The sequence below is a fragment of the Plutella xylostella genome, chromosome Z (genome assembly GCF_932276165.1).
Source record: "Plutella xylostella chromosome Z, ilPluXylo3.1, whole genome shotgun sequence".
Classification (NCBI taxonomy): Eukaryota; Metazoa; Arthropoda; class Insecta; order Lepidoptera; family Plutellidae; genus Plutella; species Plutella xylostella.
The window spans coordinates 3,160,273-3,177,921 of record NC_064012.1 but is presented as its reverse complement, the minus strand read 5'-3'; the positions used below and the strand labels follow the sequence as shown (position 1 = coordinate 3,177,921).

The following is a 17,649-nucleotide window of genomic DNA, read 5'->3' as shown; positions in this document are numbered from 1 at the left end:
AGCAACTGGATGCTATCCATAGCTTTCCAATGACATACGAAACGTCAATGGCAGATGGAACTTTTTCTTTGCTCGTGAGTGTATTAGATAATATGAGGAAGGCAAAGGCCTAATTGATATGTATTTTTGATGATGTTGATAATAAGGAAGCTAAATTACATAGGACTACCTATAACACAGCTTCAGCGCAGTTTGTAACTAGCTACATCATTAGGTATAGCTCTAGGATTTCCTGAACACAGTCTTATAATAGAACTGAAAGCAGACTTCCCCGGTGTGGCAACATCACTAAACTTTACTGCCCGTCACCGGCAAAGTTTAGCCAAATCGTAAAACATAAACGCAACCGTTAAATTTTACGGCTGGAGGAACGGACCGGGAGGAAAGGTTACATGAGTCATGATTTCTTATGTATAGGTATTATTTGCTGAAACTCTTACTGAATAACTGTTGTTTGTTATGTATAGTTAAGTATTTGTATATTTCAAGATAATCGATCCGTCGATTGCATCTGTTTTTTTAACTTTAATAATAATTAAGTAAGGGTGGTACCTAAAACTAACATCACATTGCGTCCATCGCTACAACAGCTACAACTGCACCCACTGTATTTTTTACAGCTAACGGTGATTTATTTTTGAGTTTAACGGTTTTAGACAAAAATATTCATGACATATTCCATATTAGATCCATCGACTTATACAATACCAATGTCATAAATAGGCACAGCAGCTTCAGAAGACGTAAAAAAAAAAAGATCCCGACGAATTGAGAACCTCCTCCTTTTTTTGAAGTCGGTTAAAAACGGAATTTAAGCTGAATAGTACCTGCACCAAACACCAACCATCCATCAGCTCACCTGCAGTTCCGGACTATTATCGAAGGTGTACGCCGAGGGGCGTCCCTCCAGAGTAGAGAACAGCACGTTGCCTCCAGACAGCGGGGATATGTCCGAGTACTCGCTGGTGCAGAGGGCCCTGGTCTCGGCCCCGAGCTCCGCCGCCCGCTGCTCCGTCACGCCGTACGTGTCTCGACAGGAGGCACTGAGGGTAAATTCAGATTCAGATTTATTTGCAAAAAACGCTTTGCTGTTACTAGTGTTGACTAGCTTCTTCCGGCTTCTGTCTGAAAAGGTTTCTTGTTCTTGAGAAAATCAAGTATATGGCATGAGTTCATGGGAGTCCACTGATATTTTTTTTTTGTTCTACAGAGCAACCTTCTCTATGTGCTGATGGTAGGCAGCTTATAATCTGATTTTATGTAGTGTACAAATTATCTGCAACTTGGTCCAGGATTTTACGTTTGGTGAATAATTAAGTAGAATAGTGTCCAAGTAAAGTATCACCGCTACTTGATGGGCTTAGAGGTCTGAGTTACTTACCCTCGGGACATCCACCCAGAGAGAACCACGTTCTAAAACTACCTACATTCATCCACCCAAGATCTACCTCCCACTAACAAGATTTATGCTTTGACTGAGAATTTTACATAAAAAAGCGCTGTCTGCAATGACTTTATGAGTTGAAAATCTTTCCAAAGACCCACCTGAAATATTGGAATGGTTCCCAGTCTGAATCCTCGCTGGTCTTCTTGTAGATGGCAAAACTCTGCGGACGCGGCGAGTAGAACACCAGACGGACATACGTGATGTCGTAGGCCTTACCTGTTGAAAATATACCACTTATGTTATTTCAAATGCTAGGTGAGCTTATATTTTCATGATTTTCTTTATACTTTCTCCTCGAACGAGAATTTGGATTGAGGAGCGAATTGCTGTAGGTTACAGGACATTATGTAGGTAGGTACTTACATATTACTATAAGTACATAGCTTTCGTAATGGATTTTAAATCTTCTAAGCTCTATACCTCAGCAGTTTGTAGTTTCAAAACTAACAATCCAGTAAGTCTAGCTTTTCATAAATCCTCACCTAAGTGCAGCGTCAGATTGACCTGGTTGGGGTACTGGATGCCCTCCTTCATGGTCTCGGACTGCCACCAGGTCTGGTCCTCCTGCTCGTGATGGAGGTCCGTCAGGAAGTAGCTGGAGAACTGGTTCGGCTGGCAGATGTCACATGACCTGGGAAGGGAGGTTATGGTATTATTTCCTTTAGCAAATACCAGTGACTGTAAAAAATGTATTCGCGCTCGCCTCATGATATGGTAGAGGTCGCTTTAGAAGGGCTTGCACGGGGTGCATTTAAGATATGACAAAAGTTCTTCGTCGTGCTCGCTCTTGAGGCTACGCGATGTAAAACTTTTGTCACGTCTTAATAATTGCGCTCCGTATTAGCCCTTCCGATAGAGATGTTATGTTTTTTTTTATTATTATGTATATTATACATAGACCACCTGCTTGATGGTCCGATGACATCTGCAGGGTTGCGGGGATCCAGTGGACCAGAGCGGCTCTGGACTGGAAGATTAAGATTAGAAGGCCTATACCCAAACGTTGGCGATAAAAGGCTGATGATGATATTATACATTGAAAGACTTATTCGCTTCCCAGTCGGTACCTGGTGGAGGTGCCGGCAGACGTCTGGATGCAGTACTTGGTCTCCCCGCTGTCGGCGCAGGTGTTGGTCACGTCCATAATATACCATAACTTAGCGGATTAGAGTCCAATATTTATTTATTTATTTTTATTTATTTATTTATTAACTACTTATATTATCTTACAGGATAAACCTAACACAATAATAAAGAAAAATAACAAACACAACAAAAAACTTTCTTAAAAAGACACAAATAACTAAAAATAAAAAAAACAATAAACTAATCAACACATAACATATGAAACATAACCTTTGCGAACTCACCCAAAGAACATGTGAGAATGTCAGTCCTCTCAGATGCCTTGTTGATTAGCCTAATAGCCCTAGTGAGTGGAGCGTCATGTAGCAGGTTGGTGCGGGCGGTGGGCACCGCGAGCAGCCGGCCCGCGCGCCGCCGCAGCCCGCGCCCGCCCGCCGGCACCGCGAGCCCGATGCTCTCCAGCACAGTGGGATTGCACAACCATCCTCTAAACACCATAAATACCATTTTGGTCAAAGCCAGGTCTCTCCTAACTTCAATCTTGCTATATGGGTTGCTACCTGGTGGAGGTGCCGGCAGACGTCTGGATGCAGTACATGGTCTCCCCACTGTCGGCGCAGGTGTTGGTCACGTCCATCTGCACCATGTAGGCCGCGTTCTCGAACTCCGGGATGCATCGCTGGTGAAGGGAAGTGTTTATTAGTCTTAAGGTAAGCTAGATTAAGCTCCAATTTCTCCATAGGCGGTTAGATCGTAACCAGGGAAAGGTTGAACAAATTAACGTCATCTCCATATTAAATCCTTGACAGAACGTAACCTAACCCACTTTGCAGAAATTGGCACTAAAGGTCTAATCTAAGTGGTTAAGTAGGTATGGGCTGTTTATTTTCGGCACAGTAAAAGCAGAAAATAATGACATGCGATTGTTTGCCATACCTAGTCTGGCGAGGTATATACAGGGTGTTGCAAGAAGTTTTGCAACACCCTGTATGTCAAATTTTATTAAACCTTTTGATTTGTGTGCAAAATGCCTAAGCTTTCAGGAATAGTTGCAGACCTGCGTGTTAAGGTGTTAAAAGTATCGATCGAAAACATACAACTGTCCCCGTATACCTACAAATGAAGTATCCTTACTTCCTTAGTACCAATAGTCAGGTCCAACAATACATAATTTTCAATGTAGATAGTTATGTAATTTCCATAACAATATTTATTTTCTAAGCCACTTTCATGCATGTCTGGTGATAAAATAAAAACGTCAGTTATTTAATTAGGTTTTCCTACTAGGCTTAAGGTCAGAGCAAGAGAAAAACTATTTAATTTTAATTAACTTTGTTGTGCAAGACGCCCTAAGAATGCGTTAGTTAACATAAACGCAGCAAAACATAAGTTCTGTCTATTTGTGTACAACGTAGTAGTAGTCCCATAGAGCCCCAGATGCTAGTGGTTTTTGCCGCCAAAATAGGCGTTCTAAATATACCCGTGCAATGGTCGGCCATTGCCCGCGGGATATACATACACACACACACATATTTATTTTGTATATATTTTTTTCTGAAGCTTTTGATCTAACTTGTGTCCTTTTCTCTAGCAGAATGTTTATGAGTACTTAGGTGAGCCTATTATCGAGAACGGTGCGTTGCTTGGTAGCTTTACCAAGGGTGTGGGATGTCCGTAGTTGAGAACTCCGTTTAATATAGGTACTGGATAAATAACAGATGTATATAATATTATGTCATGTAATTAAGTTGATGGCACACACGATGGAATTGTATGAGAAGGTTATCGAAAGTAGGATTAGGAGGGAGTCGACAGTATCGGCAAACCAGTTTGGCTTCATGCCTGGAAGGAGTACAACGGACGCCATATTCGCAGTGAGACAATTGATGGAAAAGTTTCGAGCTGTACAAAGAAACCTGCATATGGTGTTCATTGACCTTGAGAAGGCTTACGATCGAGTCCCGAGAGACCTGTTGTGGCGGTGCTTGCAGAACAAGGGTGTACCCGTAAAGTACATAAGTATTGTTCAGGACATGTACGCAGGTGCCAACACACAGGTCCGCACCGCAGTCGGGGTCACCGACAGGTTCGAGGTCCGAGTAGGCGTGCACCAGGGTTCATCCCTGAGTCCATACCTATTTTTATTGGTAATGGATGCATTAACATCGGCAATTCAGAAGGAGGCGCCCTGGTGCATGCTCTTTGCAGACGACATCGTGCTTGTCGATGAGAGTGGAGATGAATTACAGGTGCAACTGAACCAGTGGCGAGATACCCTAGAGAGTGTGGGATTGAGACTGAGTAGGACCAAAACAGAATATATGTTCTGTCAATTCGGAGGGCCTACTTCAGCTGCGTCGATATCTCTGGGTGCCTCGCCACTGGCAGTAGGTGAGGATTTCCGATACCTCGGCTCCCTTCTACAGAGTGATGGAAGTATTGACAGGGATGTGACGAGACGAATGAATGCAGGATGGATGAAATGGAAACAACTCACCGGCACGACGTGTGATCGCAAGATGCCAATTAAGATCAAAGGCAAAATATATAAAAGCGTCATAAGGCCGGTGATGTTGTATGGGGCTGAGTGCTGGGCAACCAAAGTATGCGATGAGAAAAGGATGCATGTGACAGAGATGCGAATGTTGAGATGGATGTGTGGTGTTACAAGAAAAGATAGAATACGAAATGAGTATATAAGGGGAAGTATGAAAGTGGCTCCTATAGTGGAGAAGATGAAAAGCCATCGTCTTTCTTGTTTTGGGCATGTCATGAGAAGAGAAGATGATTATGTAACAAAGAAAGTGTTGGAAATGAGACCCGAAGGAAGGCGCAAGAGAGGAAGACCAAGAAAGACGTGGCTTGATTGCGTGAAAGAAAATATGAGAGAGTGTGGAGTGAATGAGGATATGACAGAGGATAGGGTAAAATGGCGTGACATGACCAACAAAGCCGACCCTAAATAAGGATAAGGCAAGGAAGAAGAAGAAGATAATATTATGTCATGGGTGATATAAATTTTACCAGTGTAGTATTGTCTACAGCTTAAATTTAAAGATAGCAAAGATCACTAGGGGATCACCTTGGAAACCATACGAAGTTCTTGGATTTGATTAGCTGATCATGGGCACATCCTTCTCCCAACGAGCTCTACATATAACTCTGTGTACTCGGCCTAACCCATCCACTACACACTACAGTCATGTATTTGGTCGTCGTTCCAGTGGCATGAATGGTTTAGTGAACAGTGGACCCACTGGGGACAGCCTTAACTTGATCTAAAAATGCCATCAAAATTGGTCCCATCCCCAGCACTTCTCGTTTTAGACTCTTCAGCCAGTGTACTTTTTCGTCGATTAGGTCAGTTATACACTGGTCATATCTAGCTTCTTATCTCTCAAGCTTAGTTGGTCCATCTCGAGTTTTAGGTAAATAAGTATATATATACAACCGTTTGTGAGTTCGTTAACTGGAGCCTATGTAGTACATAAGTATATAATATGTATTGGGAGATACTTGTCGTTATCAAGCACTGAACGGAATTCTCTTATCACTATACATCCGCTCTCTTGTAACAAGTGATTATTGTTATAAACTTTGGCAAATTAAATTACGTTTTTGTTAATTATGGAAGTACCTACTTACTATAATTAATAATTAATTTATAAAAGTTTACAGGCAGTAACATAACTATAACATCAGCCTGATCCTGGAGTTAACATAGTTTGCAATCTAGTTCATTCATAAATTATAGGTAGAACTACTTGTATACGTACTGTGCCTATTTAATAGATAAGGGGGTATTTCTAGCAGATATGAGCTTCAAATCTAGAATAAGCTTTTAAAGTCCGCTTTGTAAAGAAGATAAAATTGATATTTAAGTATATAAATTATTATGAATACTAAATAATATGTATAAGTATGAATAATAATGAGACTTCACGACTTCTAAAAAAATGTTAGAAGGTATGATGTCACCGGCTTCCACCACCAAACCAAGTGATGCACTTTATCCAAGTGTAAAGTGGTATTAAAAGTAAATAAAATATATGTATTTTTTATTCTCTTTAATACGGACTAAACAGAATTTAGATCCTCATAGCATGGCAACTACTCTTTTAGTGTATACTTTTATTGTATTGATCAAGGGAAAACCTAAATACCTAAATCTACAGCTTCAAAGTTCTCTCACATGCGCGTGAGTTAGAAAGTTCGATGGTAAAGCTTTAGCTTGTTGCAATAAGCTATACCCATTATAAATGGGTATGTATGTACTATTGCGTATGAACTTATGGTTATAGTACCTATTTACTACTAACCTATTTAATGAAGAATGAAATTTAGGAAATTACCTACTACATTATTACCTACTTTCAGAAATCTGTTAAGTTCACATAGTGTCATCCCACCTTATCAATGAAAGCAAAGTGTGCACCGAACACAGTTCAACGACTCTCACCCAATTACAAGACCACACAGAAACAACAAACCAAAAACATTACATGTCGCGCGCGTCGACTCAAAATCTGAACCGGCCGCTTCTGAGAAAGGCAAGTCGGGTGATTAAAAAAGCTGTCCAACTTTACCTGTGGTTGTCCGTCGTTGGTGTAGCAGGACGCGAGCTTGGAGGGGCCTATTCTGGGCGTCTTGTAGTAGTCCTGGGCGTGGGTGGCGCTGATGATGAGCAGGCTCAGCGTGAGCGCCGCGGGTCGGGCCATGTCGGGACGCGCGCTCAGCTCCGCGCCGTCTATACACTGACAGCGCGGCGCGCACGAAACTCCGCGGCAAAGATTAAATGGCGACAGATGTGGAGTTAGGCCGGGATGGTCAGGATGCTTTTGGGGTGTTTTTTTAGTTAGGGCACGAGATGTTTGGTAAGTTGTTTTTGTTAATTTAATAATACGAGAAAATATACGATTTCCGTGAACTGTGCTAAATTAAAAGTTTACCTATTTTCCTACTTAGAGAGCATAATGATAGATATAATTATATTTTTATTAAGTACTTAAGTAATTACATGGATTTCTAAATATTTTTGTAAAAATTTGTTACAATAGGCAGAATTTACACTGCATTTCAGTAAAAATGTACGTTGTCCTAAGTTAAACTTTATAATTACAATTACAATCCTCTTGCATCAAAAAAAACCGGCCAAGTGCGAGTCGGGCTCGCGCACAAAGGGTTCCGTAGCAGCAAATATAATTTACAGTTAAATCAACCTATCTCAAAAACTATAAGAGATACTTTGATCAAACCAAAAATCGTTGAAAGAGTTAATTAGCATGCATCACCTCTATTTTTTTTAGAATTTTATACCCCGTAGTTATAAAAATAGAGGGGGGGGGACATACTTTTTACGACTTTGAGAGCTGATATCTCAAAAACCGTTCACTTTAAGAAAAATGTTTTTTGAAAAACTTTATATCATTTTAAAAGACCTTTCCATTGATACCCCACACGGGTATGTACATCGAAAAAAAAATTTCATCCCTCAGTTACATGTATGGGGGGCCCCACCCCCAATTCTTTTTTTTACTATTTAGTGTCATATTTTTGTAGCGGTTCATACAACACATATTCCCATCAAATTTCATCACTGTAGTACTTATAGTTTCCGAGTAAATCGGCTGTGACAGACGGACAGACGGACAGACGGACAGACGGACATGACGAAACTATAAGGGTTCCGTTTTTGCCATTTTGGCTACGGAACCCTAAAAACAATCATTAACCTGAAAGATTTAAAAATGGCGGCCTTATTACTTATTTAGCAATTTTAATAAAGGTAAGAACTTTGTTTGGATGGTAATAGTGACATAATAATTATACGAGTAGCAATCCGTCCAATTAATTGTGCATTCAAGAGTAGGTAATGTTATGTTATTATATCTATTACGTAATTAAAGTAAATTTAAGTTGAGACTATTAGTAAAGTCAACACAACAGCTGTAGGTTCCGTATGATTCCGTGAAAAACAAACATATCATAAGAGTCAGAAACCGAAAAAACTATTGCCAATTCAATTGACTCTACACTTTCATGGAAGGGCTCTACCAATTGCCAAATCTAAAACTCTACATAATCTTTGACCAGTTCTCTAGTGGAGAAGCGCATTCTAAGCGATGTGCGGCATGGCCTTGTAGAGGCGGGCGATTTGTGGCCAAACCCGAAAAGGCCTTAGATGCTTTTGTCTCTACATTGTCCCACTTCATGGTAAAAAAAACTCACTGGCCCGAGCCTAATAGGGCAACTAAAGGGCCCGCTTAGTTGTTTGTAGTGGACGTGTGAACACTAGTAGTTTAAATTTAGCCCTCAATACGCAGGAGTTAAGGACTTTAGTTACCTATTAGCGCTCCTTACAGACGATAAAATGTTGATAAAACGCTTTAGTAGGGAACATACGCTTTTGCGACTTTGGATTTGTGAATGGCTCACGTAACACGTGTCGTTTATTGTAAGCTCTGCATTATGATCACTAATGATCATACAAAAGAATAAACTAATGAAACATAATGTTAATCTTATAGATAGATAGATAGATAATTCTTTATTGCAGACAAACACAGAAATTACACGAGGAAATACACAACATAGATGGTACAATTGGCGGCCATATTACTAAGAATAATTTCTTCCAGACTACCTACTACTTCTAGGTAGGTTATTAGGTAAGGGCTCTATAAAGGCTTGATGCTATAAGTAGATAGTCCAGACTGCACAAATGCACATACCGCCATATCTCAAGGAATATTGCTACCTCTTTCGCTCTGGGCTAATAAAAATATTATATTATGGACTAACCGGTTGACAATATGAGTCATCATATGTTATGCAATTTAGTTATATTTATAGCATAATAATACTTTTATTTTACACAAAAATAATACCAGAATGCCAGACTGTTTGTCGGCTTTCCGCATTTGAAAGTGCTTAAAAAGAGCTTTTGCATAGTTTAGCTCACCTAGGTACTTATTATATACATAGAGAGTAGAAAATTAAATGGTACTTAAAAGTTTTATTGTAATAATAAACATACATAATTAAGTTCCTTCCTAACTTAACTGAGATTTTACTCCAAACAATTTTAAAACTCTTATTTTTAGCGACATTGCATGTTTAATTGCTCTGAAATCTAGTTTTTCGCTAAATAAACGAGCTTTTGATTGTTGCTTCAGAAATCAACCTAGCAATGGCGTTACATATAGATTTTTTATTTTATGTAAATAAGATTTATGATCACGATTATGGTTGCCTGTAAGAGATCGCTCGATAAGGCCGCCTATTGTTGATTGTTCCTAGTTTATAAGTTCTCTTTGTATGTTTTATTTTGTGGTGACCAATAAACATATATTATATTCTATTCTGTGGTTATTACAGCATGTTGCGGACACATGCGCGGCTCCAAGCCCGTCCGTCAGAAGACGAGAAGTTAATAAAAAAACGATTTCATGAATGAGCTTTGTTTCTATCTGCCGGTCTCACAGTTGGGACGACAAAAGCTTTGGTATAGTATGAGCTTTGTGTCTAACTGCCGGTTTCACAGTTGAGATGACAAAAGCTTTTTTGATGCAGAATTTATCTGAATTTGCTAAACGTTGATGACCTACTAATATCAAAATAAGACGGGATTCAAAAAAAACCTCATAACACCTAATTGTCTTTGGACTCAGGTATAATTAATCAGAGACTCATTTTAATTTTGTGTTTAATATCGAATGAATATTATAAAACTGCTTAGGTATATAAGTTGGTCTGTTTAATTCTGAGGAGAGTTTACTAGAAGATGTAGATTGTAGATATACCTACTTTATCCTACACATTACCTTACCACCCACTTCACATGGTGAAACAAGTAGGTAGGTACTTACCTCCCTAGATGAACGCCAATATCAAAACCTACGAACGAAGTAAGCTCGGCATTAACCAAACCTTCACGCTTTACTTGTAGCCGACTGTACCTGCCTGTAATGGGAAAGCCCTGAACAAAGCGACGACACCGCCCCGCCTCACCCTTCCGTAACCCCACCGTTTCCAACTCACTAATTACTTGGACGTGAGACATAAAGACGTAACTGCTTTTTTAACAATTTTTATTGTTTTACTTTAATCTTCTTTGTTAGATATTAATAATACTTTCGTCTGGTTTCACAGTGTCGTTGGTTTTAGCATTTGCAGTCATAGCCAAGACAAGGCATTTGGAGATTTACTGAAATTACCTACTATTAAATAATAAAAAACTATAATTAAGTACTTACTTATACTTTACATTATTCGCACCTTTTCCATGTTCAATTGTTTTCAGGTTGGTACTATTTCTAAATTAAGGCAAATAATGGAAAAGGCACCAACGTATTTTTTATATAATTTATTTCAACTATCTAAATAATCATAATAATCAATTATTTAATTTAACATAGTGCTGGACAACAAACAAAGAGAAATCGTTGCGAAAAACAAGCTTTAATCTAACCTCTTAAAAAAATTAACCCTAATTATTTTATTGCAAATTCTCTGTTACACCGTTATTGCCCAGGATCCTTTTCAGCCGCCTACGGGTTGTAGTGACAACATTTGAGCATAGTGGCCCCTTCAGTCGACCGCCATGGAAGCACGACAGGTAATTACGGAATTAACTATTATTGTTATCAGTAACTATTATCTGTTATCCTCTAACGTTATCGGACATGTCTCATGAAGGTGAACTTTCAACTGTCCATGCAGTTTTATAGTTTGCATCTATTTAACCTTGTTCGTGAGTTGTTTTTCATTGCTGTTTCTTTGTTATTGTTGTTGTGTTTACAGGAAATTTGTATTAGGTTAATTACGTGCGTACATTAACGAAATTGACCACATGGGAAGGATATTATGTCTGAATTTTATTATACTTACACTTAATATGCACTTACATAGGATAATAATATGTATACAATAAATACTTACAAAAACAAATTCGGAAAGTCTTAAAATGTTGTTGATTCTACACGGCATCTATTCTCAGATATTAAAGTACAAAAATACTTTGTTTGCCGTTTCACAAAAACTTCACCAACTGCCTACTTAAAGTTAAAAAATATGAGTAAAGGCATTTATAAACAGTAGTTACATTATTTATGTTTGCTTTCAGGTTAAGGAGAAAGGTATCCTGAAATCGGAACAACGGCCGAAGGTCGTCATAGACCTGAAAACAGAACTCATACCACAGGTATTCTATTATATTATCTGTGGGAGTATAAGTACTGCACCTGGCTCTCTCGAATGGAAACTTGGTTAAAGTATAAACTCCAAAGCTTGGACCATTTCCCACCACGCTGGTCAGAGTCAGAGTAAGAGCCGTGTATACATTATACTTAAATTCCAAAATACCTACTAATTGGTACATGTCAGCGCGTTGATTCGAACCTGCATCTCTGGCGTGAGAAGCGGGCGCTTACCCGACTGAGGTACCACCGCTCATAATACCACAGGTCACAGGTAACAGTCTATAGGTATTATCAATAACACTACACCAATATGTACTCGAATAACCACATGAGTCCGAGTTATTCTATAAGTACTGTAATATTTGGGTATTAGATCACAAGGATTGTTAAGTATAGGAACACCTAACAATATCCGCTGCTCCCGTTTAATTTAGTTTTCAATAGGTTACAACTTCAGCTTCTTTCACACCTAACATTAGGGTAACGTAACGTACCTTGGGACGCTTGTACCTCGGGACATTTATTATATTTTAAAAACCGGCTAAATAAACCCATTAAAATTCTACCCTAGGCATAGTATTTTACTCGCTTGGCAAAACTAGTGAGTCTCGTGATCATACCGGCATCGAGTGTGTGGTGAAGACAATATGAAGTTTTTTGGAGTCAAAAGAAGGTTTTATATAGTTTTTGGAGTTGCTTTATCTCATTGAGGCATGCTCAAAATAGAGACATGGATGTCACGTATATATTTTTAGTTATTTAATTTTATGCAGCGGCAATTATTTGAAAGATTCCTAACATAAAAATAAAGATATTGAAATTTTTGTTAAATATTGCTTTTTTGTACCTTGGGACACGATTAAATTTGTACCTTGGGACACTGTATCCTATGGTTTTGTACTATGGAGACTGTTAACTTCTAAATAACGCCATAAATCTCTGTTCTTATTAGTGGCAGAGTAAAACTGGAAAGAAGAGAGTTGTAGTATGTCAGGATCGTTTGAAATAAGCAGTAGATAAAGTAAAAGAAGGAAAAAATATACCTTTAAAGTGAACGTTCCAATTTGTAACATAAGATTCATACATAATCGCAAAATATAATTTCGTTATAAACTAATGATAATTTGATGTCAATGTAGTTATAAAATAACGATGATTACTAGACTTTTTGTACCAAAAATAAAATAGATCAATTTGTCCCAAAGTACACTCAAAAGTGTCCCAAGGTACAAACGTGTAACGTACCTTGGGTCAAAATAAGCATTTTTACTTTAATCTTAATTTTTAAAAATCTGGCCACACCAAAGCTCCAGCACAAATACTAGTGATAATAGATTATATATTTTAAAATCGTGAGTGATTAAAGTTTTAAAGTGAAGCTAAAGTGTTGATAGTCCTGTGATATTGTTATCTCGGCGTGAAAACCGCGGAAACGTATTACAGTGATAGTTAATAGTTTAGTGAATCAGTGACACAAAACTACCCGCCATATTTTATTTATTGCAGGTCGTTATTTTATTAAGTGTTTTTAGTTTATTCTTCACAACACAAACACCACCACACCATTGATACCACACATGGGGCAAGCGCCGCGGTCCCCGCCTGTTCCGGCTCGCCGGCGCCGGCGGGGCCCGACCGCGGCGCCCCCGGGGGCCCCGGGGACCCGGCCGTCGATGGCGCAACACGCACCCGCCACCGCATGAGCGGCTCGGCGAGGAGGAGGCTATATAGGCGGAGGATGCGGGAGGAGGCAGCCAGACTGGCGGCGGTGCCCCTGGCCGACATCGCCGCTCGAGTCACGCCGTCCAGTGCTGCTGCGGGTCGCTCCAATGAGTATGACCGTGGCAGTGCTACCGTGACTCGGGGGCACACGGGGGGTTCGATGCCGGCAGGGGGGCCACCCCTCCCAACACCGGCCAGGCCGATTCCCGCCTCCTCCACGGCTACACACAAAGCCCCCACCTCTGTTGCACACCCGGGTGCGTCCCAAAAGGGATGCCCCAGGTTAGTGCCGGGTGGTGGGCAACCGAAGACCCCGGCGAACACCAGCGCACGGGTCAAACGTATGCGGTCCGACGAGAAGGTGTCTCCAGCGGCGGGGGGAACGAGAGGTCCCCCAAAGAGGGCCTGTCTCGCTCGGCCCAAAGACCCCCAATCAGCAAGCCTCAATTACGCGGGCGCTCTAAAAGCGCACTTGAACGCAGTAATCGTGGCAGCTGATTGGCGAGAACTGTCCCCGGACCAGATGACGATCATCCGGCGGGCAGTTGAGCTGAAACACAGTGAGGCTGTGAATGACCTCACCAGGGATGTAGTCCCCGCATTCGACCATTTCCCCCAGCAACTTGCTCGCGGGGGACTTAAATTGAGGTGCTGCGACGACTACACCCTGGACTGGCTGAAGGAGACCGTCAGCAGCCTCCCCCCCTTATGGGATGGAGGCTGCCAGTTGAAGGTCGTCGCGGCGTCGGAGATGCCCTCCTTTATTAAGGGGGCCGTGTGGGTGCCTGACTACACTGAGGAGTCAGTAGAAGCCCTGCGGTTCCACCTTTCGAGGGTTAACCGACGCTGGGTCGACCTCAACAGTTGGCGGCTGTTCTCCTCCGATATTAGGGAGGTCGAGGGGGTGCGGTGTGCCCTGCTTATATTTGGCATTCCGCAGCCCGAAATAGAGCGCCTTGAGCTGAGGGAGAGGAAGCTGAGCTACAAGGTGGGCACAATACACGTCAGAGTGTCACAGGGCGGCGGTCAGGCAGCTGAAACAGCTGACGTGCTTGCGACCGCAGCCCCAAGTGCCCCCCCCGGGGACACGTGTGACGCGGTGACGGCGGTGGCGGACAAACCGGAGTCCGGTCGCGAGCGCAAGTCTTCGGGGTCGAGTGCGGGCGAATGGTTGGGCCTCGGGGCCCTTGGCATTCGGTCGCCCTCGACTCTGAGCTTGTCCTCGGCCACCGAGGAATATATGTTGGGGCGGGACGACGACCGGGCGACCACACCAACATAAACTTATTAAATATGTATAAGTACACTTACACATATAATATTAAATATATTTATAATATATAATATTAAATCTATATAAAAAAAAAAAACAATAAAACAAAAATGACGTCGATTAAAGTGATACAAGCGAATATTCAACATTCGTACACTGGGGCCGCGGCTCTGCGACGTAAACTAGAAGAAAACCCGACCACCATTGCGCTGGTCACGGAGCCTTTACTTAGGAGGGGTAAGCCGCTCGAACTTCATCAAGGTAATACTTTTTATTGTAACTCTTTCTCCACTGTAGATTGTAGTAAAATAAGAAGTCTAATACTTATACCTAAATGTTACACTGCTAACAAAATTTCAAATCTTTGCACTCCGGACTTAACCGTGGTGGGACTCACATTGGACGAGTCGCACGCGAGGCGGGTGTTGTATATCGCCTCGGCATACCTACCTGGGGACGGGTCAATGCCCCCGCCCGAGCTTATCTCTCTGGTCACGGAATGTAAGATAAACAATATCCCACTCATTATAGGTTGCGATGCAAATGCGCATAGCAGTCTATGGGGCTGTAGGGAAACTAATAAAAGGGGTAGGGATTTACTCGAGTTCCTATTATCTAATAATCTAAGTGTTCTGAATAGAGGGTCCGAGCCTACGTTTGTCACGGCTCGTGCTCAAACAATTCCAGATGTCACTATTACTAACAGTCAGGCGAGGGACATGGTGGTAGGCTGGAGGGTGCTTCCAGACGTGTCCTGTGCGGATCACAGATGGATATCTTTTAAGCTAACCTCTATAACACCCAAACCTAGGCAATATAGAAATCCGAGGAAAACAAACAGAGTCGAGTTTCACGATCGTTTACTTAAGGGACTGAGCGACACTCAGCCGTATGATAACTTAAACACCTATAAGTTGATAGACGAAGCTGTTGACGAATTTACTAACATTATCGTTAAAAGCTACGAAGAATCATGTCCTTTAGTGACCGTGAGTGCGTCACCTCGCAAGTGGTGGTGCAATTCACTGGAGAAAATGAGAACAAATGTAAGAAAACTTTTCAATCGCGCCAAAAATACGAAAAAAGAGGAAGATTGGAAAGCTTTTCAATTAGCAAGAAATAAATTCAAAAAAGAGACTAGAGCAAAAACTAGGGAATCCTGGAGGAATTTTTGCGGGTCAATTCAAAGTGAAACTAAAGCTGCGAGGGTAAAAAAATGCATGTCAATTGACTCTCAAAATCAGCTAGATTCATTAAAAAAACCAGATGGTACCTACACAAAAAACGAAACCGAAAGGAACAGCCTCCTGTTGCTCACGCACTTCCCTGGCTGTGAAATGCTAGCGGAAGAGTCGTGTGATCAAGAACAGCTGTCACCAATAATTAATTCTTCTAGTTACGCTGAATCTATTGCGGCCGCCGTAATAAATGAAGAAAAAGTAAGATGGGCTATCACCTCTTTCCTTCCCTTCAAATCGCCGGGAGCAGACGGTATAGTGCCGGCTCTCCTACAGTGGGAGGTAGATATTATCTCACCACGGATAGTAGGTATCTTCAGAGCCTGTATAGCCCTCGGGTATATACCTAAGGGATGGAGGGAGGTGAAAGTAGTATTTTTGCCTAAAGCGGGTAAAGATGACTACACCTCTCCGAAAGCCTATAGACCCATTAGTCTGTCATCATTTCTTCTTAAAACTTTAGAACGACTGTGTGACAGATATATACGTGACGGTGCACTTTCCGTGAAACCTGTCCATCCTAACCAACATGCATACCAACCGGGTAAGTCAACAGAGTCGGCCTTACACGCAGTGGTAAGCAAAATTGAAAATTCAATATTGTTACAACAATCCTGCCTTGCAGTTTTTATCGATATTGAAGGAGCTTTTGATAAAACTATGTTCAATAGCATAAGTAATAACCTTAAAAATCATGATGTAGACCCGGTCATCAGTGCCTGGATAACAAATATGCTTAAATCAAGAACAGTATCTTTTACTTCAACAAATACAATAAGATGCAAAGTAGCAAAGGGATGTCCGCAGGGTGGAGTGTTATCTCCATTGCTGTGGGTTTTAGTTGTGAATGATCTACTTTGCGATCTAAATAATAAAGGTTTTACAACAATAGCCTACGCCGATGACGTTACGATTCTCATTGGCGGTCTGTTTGTAAATACCTTATGTGAAAGGATGCAACTTGCACTGAACATCATAGAGGAATGGTGTCACAAACATGAATTGTCAGTGAACCCAACCAAAACGGAAATGGTTCTATTTACCAAAAAGACTAAGATAGGTAATTTAAAGCTACCTAAACTTTTTAATACAACCTTAAAGTTAACAAATGAGGTAAAGTATCTCGGCATATGGCTAGACCACCGCCTAAGCTGGTATAAACATGTGGAGAAAACCCTAAGTAAAGCAACAATATCCCTATACCAAACTAGGAAACTTGTTGGATCCAAATGGGGACTCAAGCCAAAGCTGTGTAAATGGTTGTACACAGCAGTGGTCAGACCTATAATAACATATGGAGCAGTGGTTTGGTGGCAAAGATCGAACCTCATTACTGTGAAAAACAAACTACGACAGTTTCAAAGGCTTGCATGCGTTTCAATCACTGGATGTATGAAGTCAACCCCAACAGCCGCCCTAGAAATAATTCTAGGACTTCCACCACTCGATATTATCATCAAGCAGGAAGCTAAAGCGGCGGCGATAAGGCTAAGTAACATGGGACTATGGTCAACGAATACTACTGCACAGGGACACAGTCGCATACTTGACATTGCCAAGTTGTCGGCTCCCGGGTCCACTGAATGCAGCGACACTACTATAAAGATGTTTATCTTCAACAGAAGCTACACTATCCAGCGAGATCAGTGTGGCACATCAGACGAAAACAATTACGACATCAAT

The 17,649-nt window shown here is 41.1% G+C and overlaps 1 protein-coding gene across 1 annotated transcript in view; it reads right to left on the bottom strand.

The window, feature by feature from the left end:
• LOC105392046 (laminin subunit gamma-1) overlaps positions 1-7,302 on the bottom strand; it is a 28,472-nt gene extending 21,170 nt beyond the window's left edge. The window contains exons 1-5 of the mRNA XM_038121927.2: positions 7,120-7,302; positions 3,094-3,212; positions 1,930-2,078; positions 1,546-1,663; positions 860-1,043 (exon numbers count right to left, since the gene is read on the bottom strand). Coding sequence (XP_037977855.2) covers positions 860-1,043; positions 1,546-1,663; positions 1,930-2,078; positions 3,094-3,212; positions 7,120-7,251 — 702 coding nt within the window. The 5' untranslated portion in view covers positions 7,252-7,302. The remainder of the gene's footprint in view (positions 1-859; positions 1,044-1,545; positions 1,664-1,929; positions 2,079-3,093; positions 3,213-7,119) is intronic.
• Positions 7,303-17,649: the final 10,347 nt, after the last annotated feature.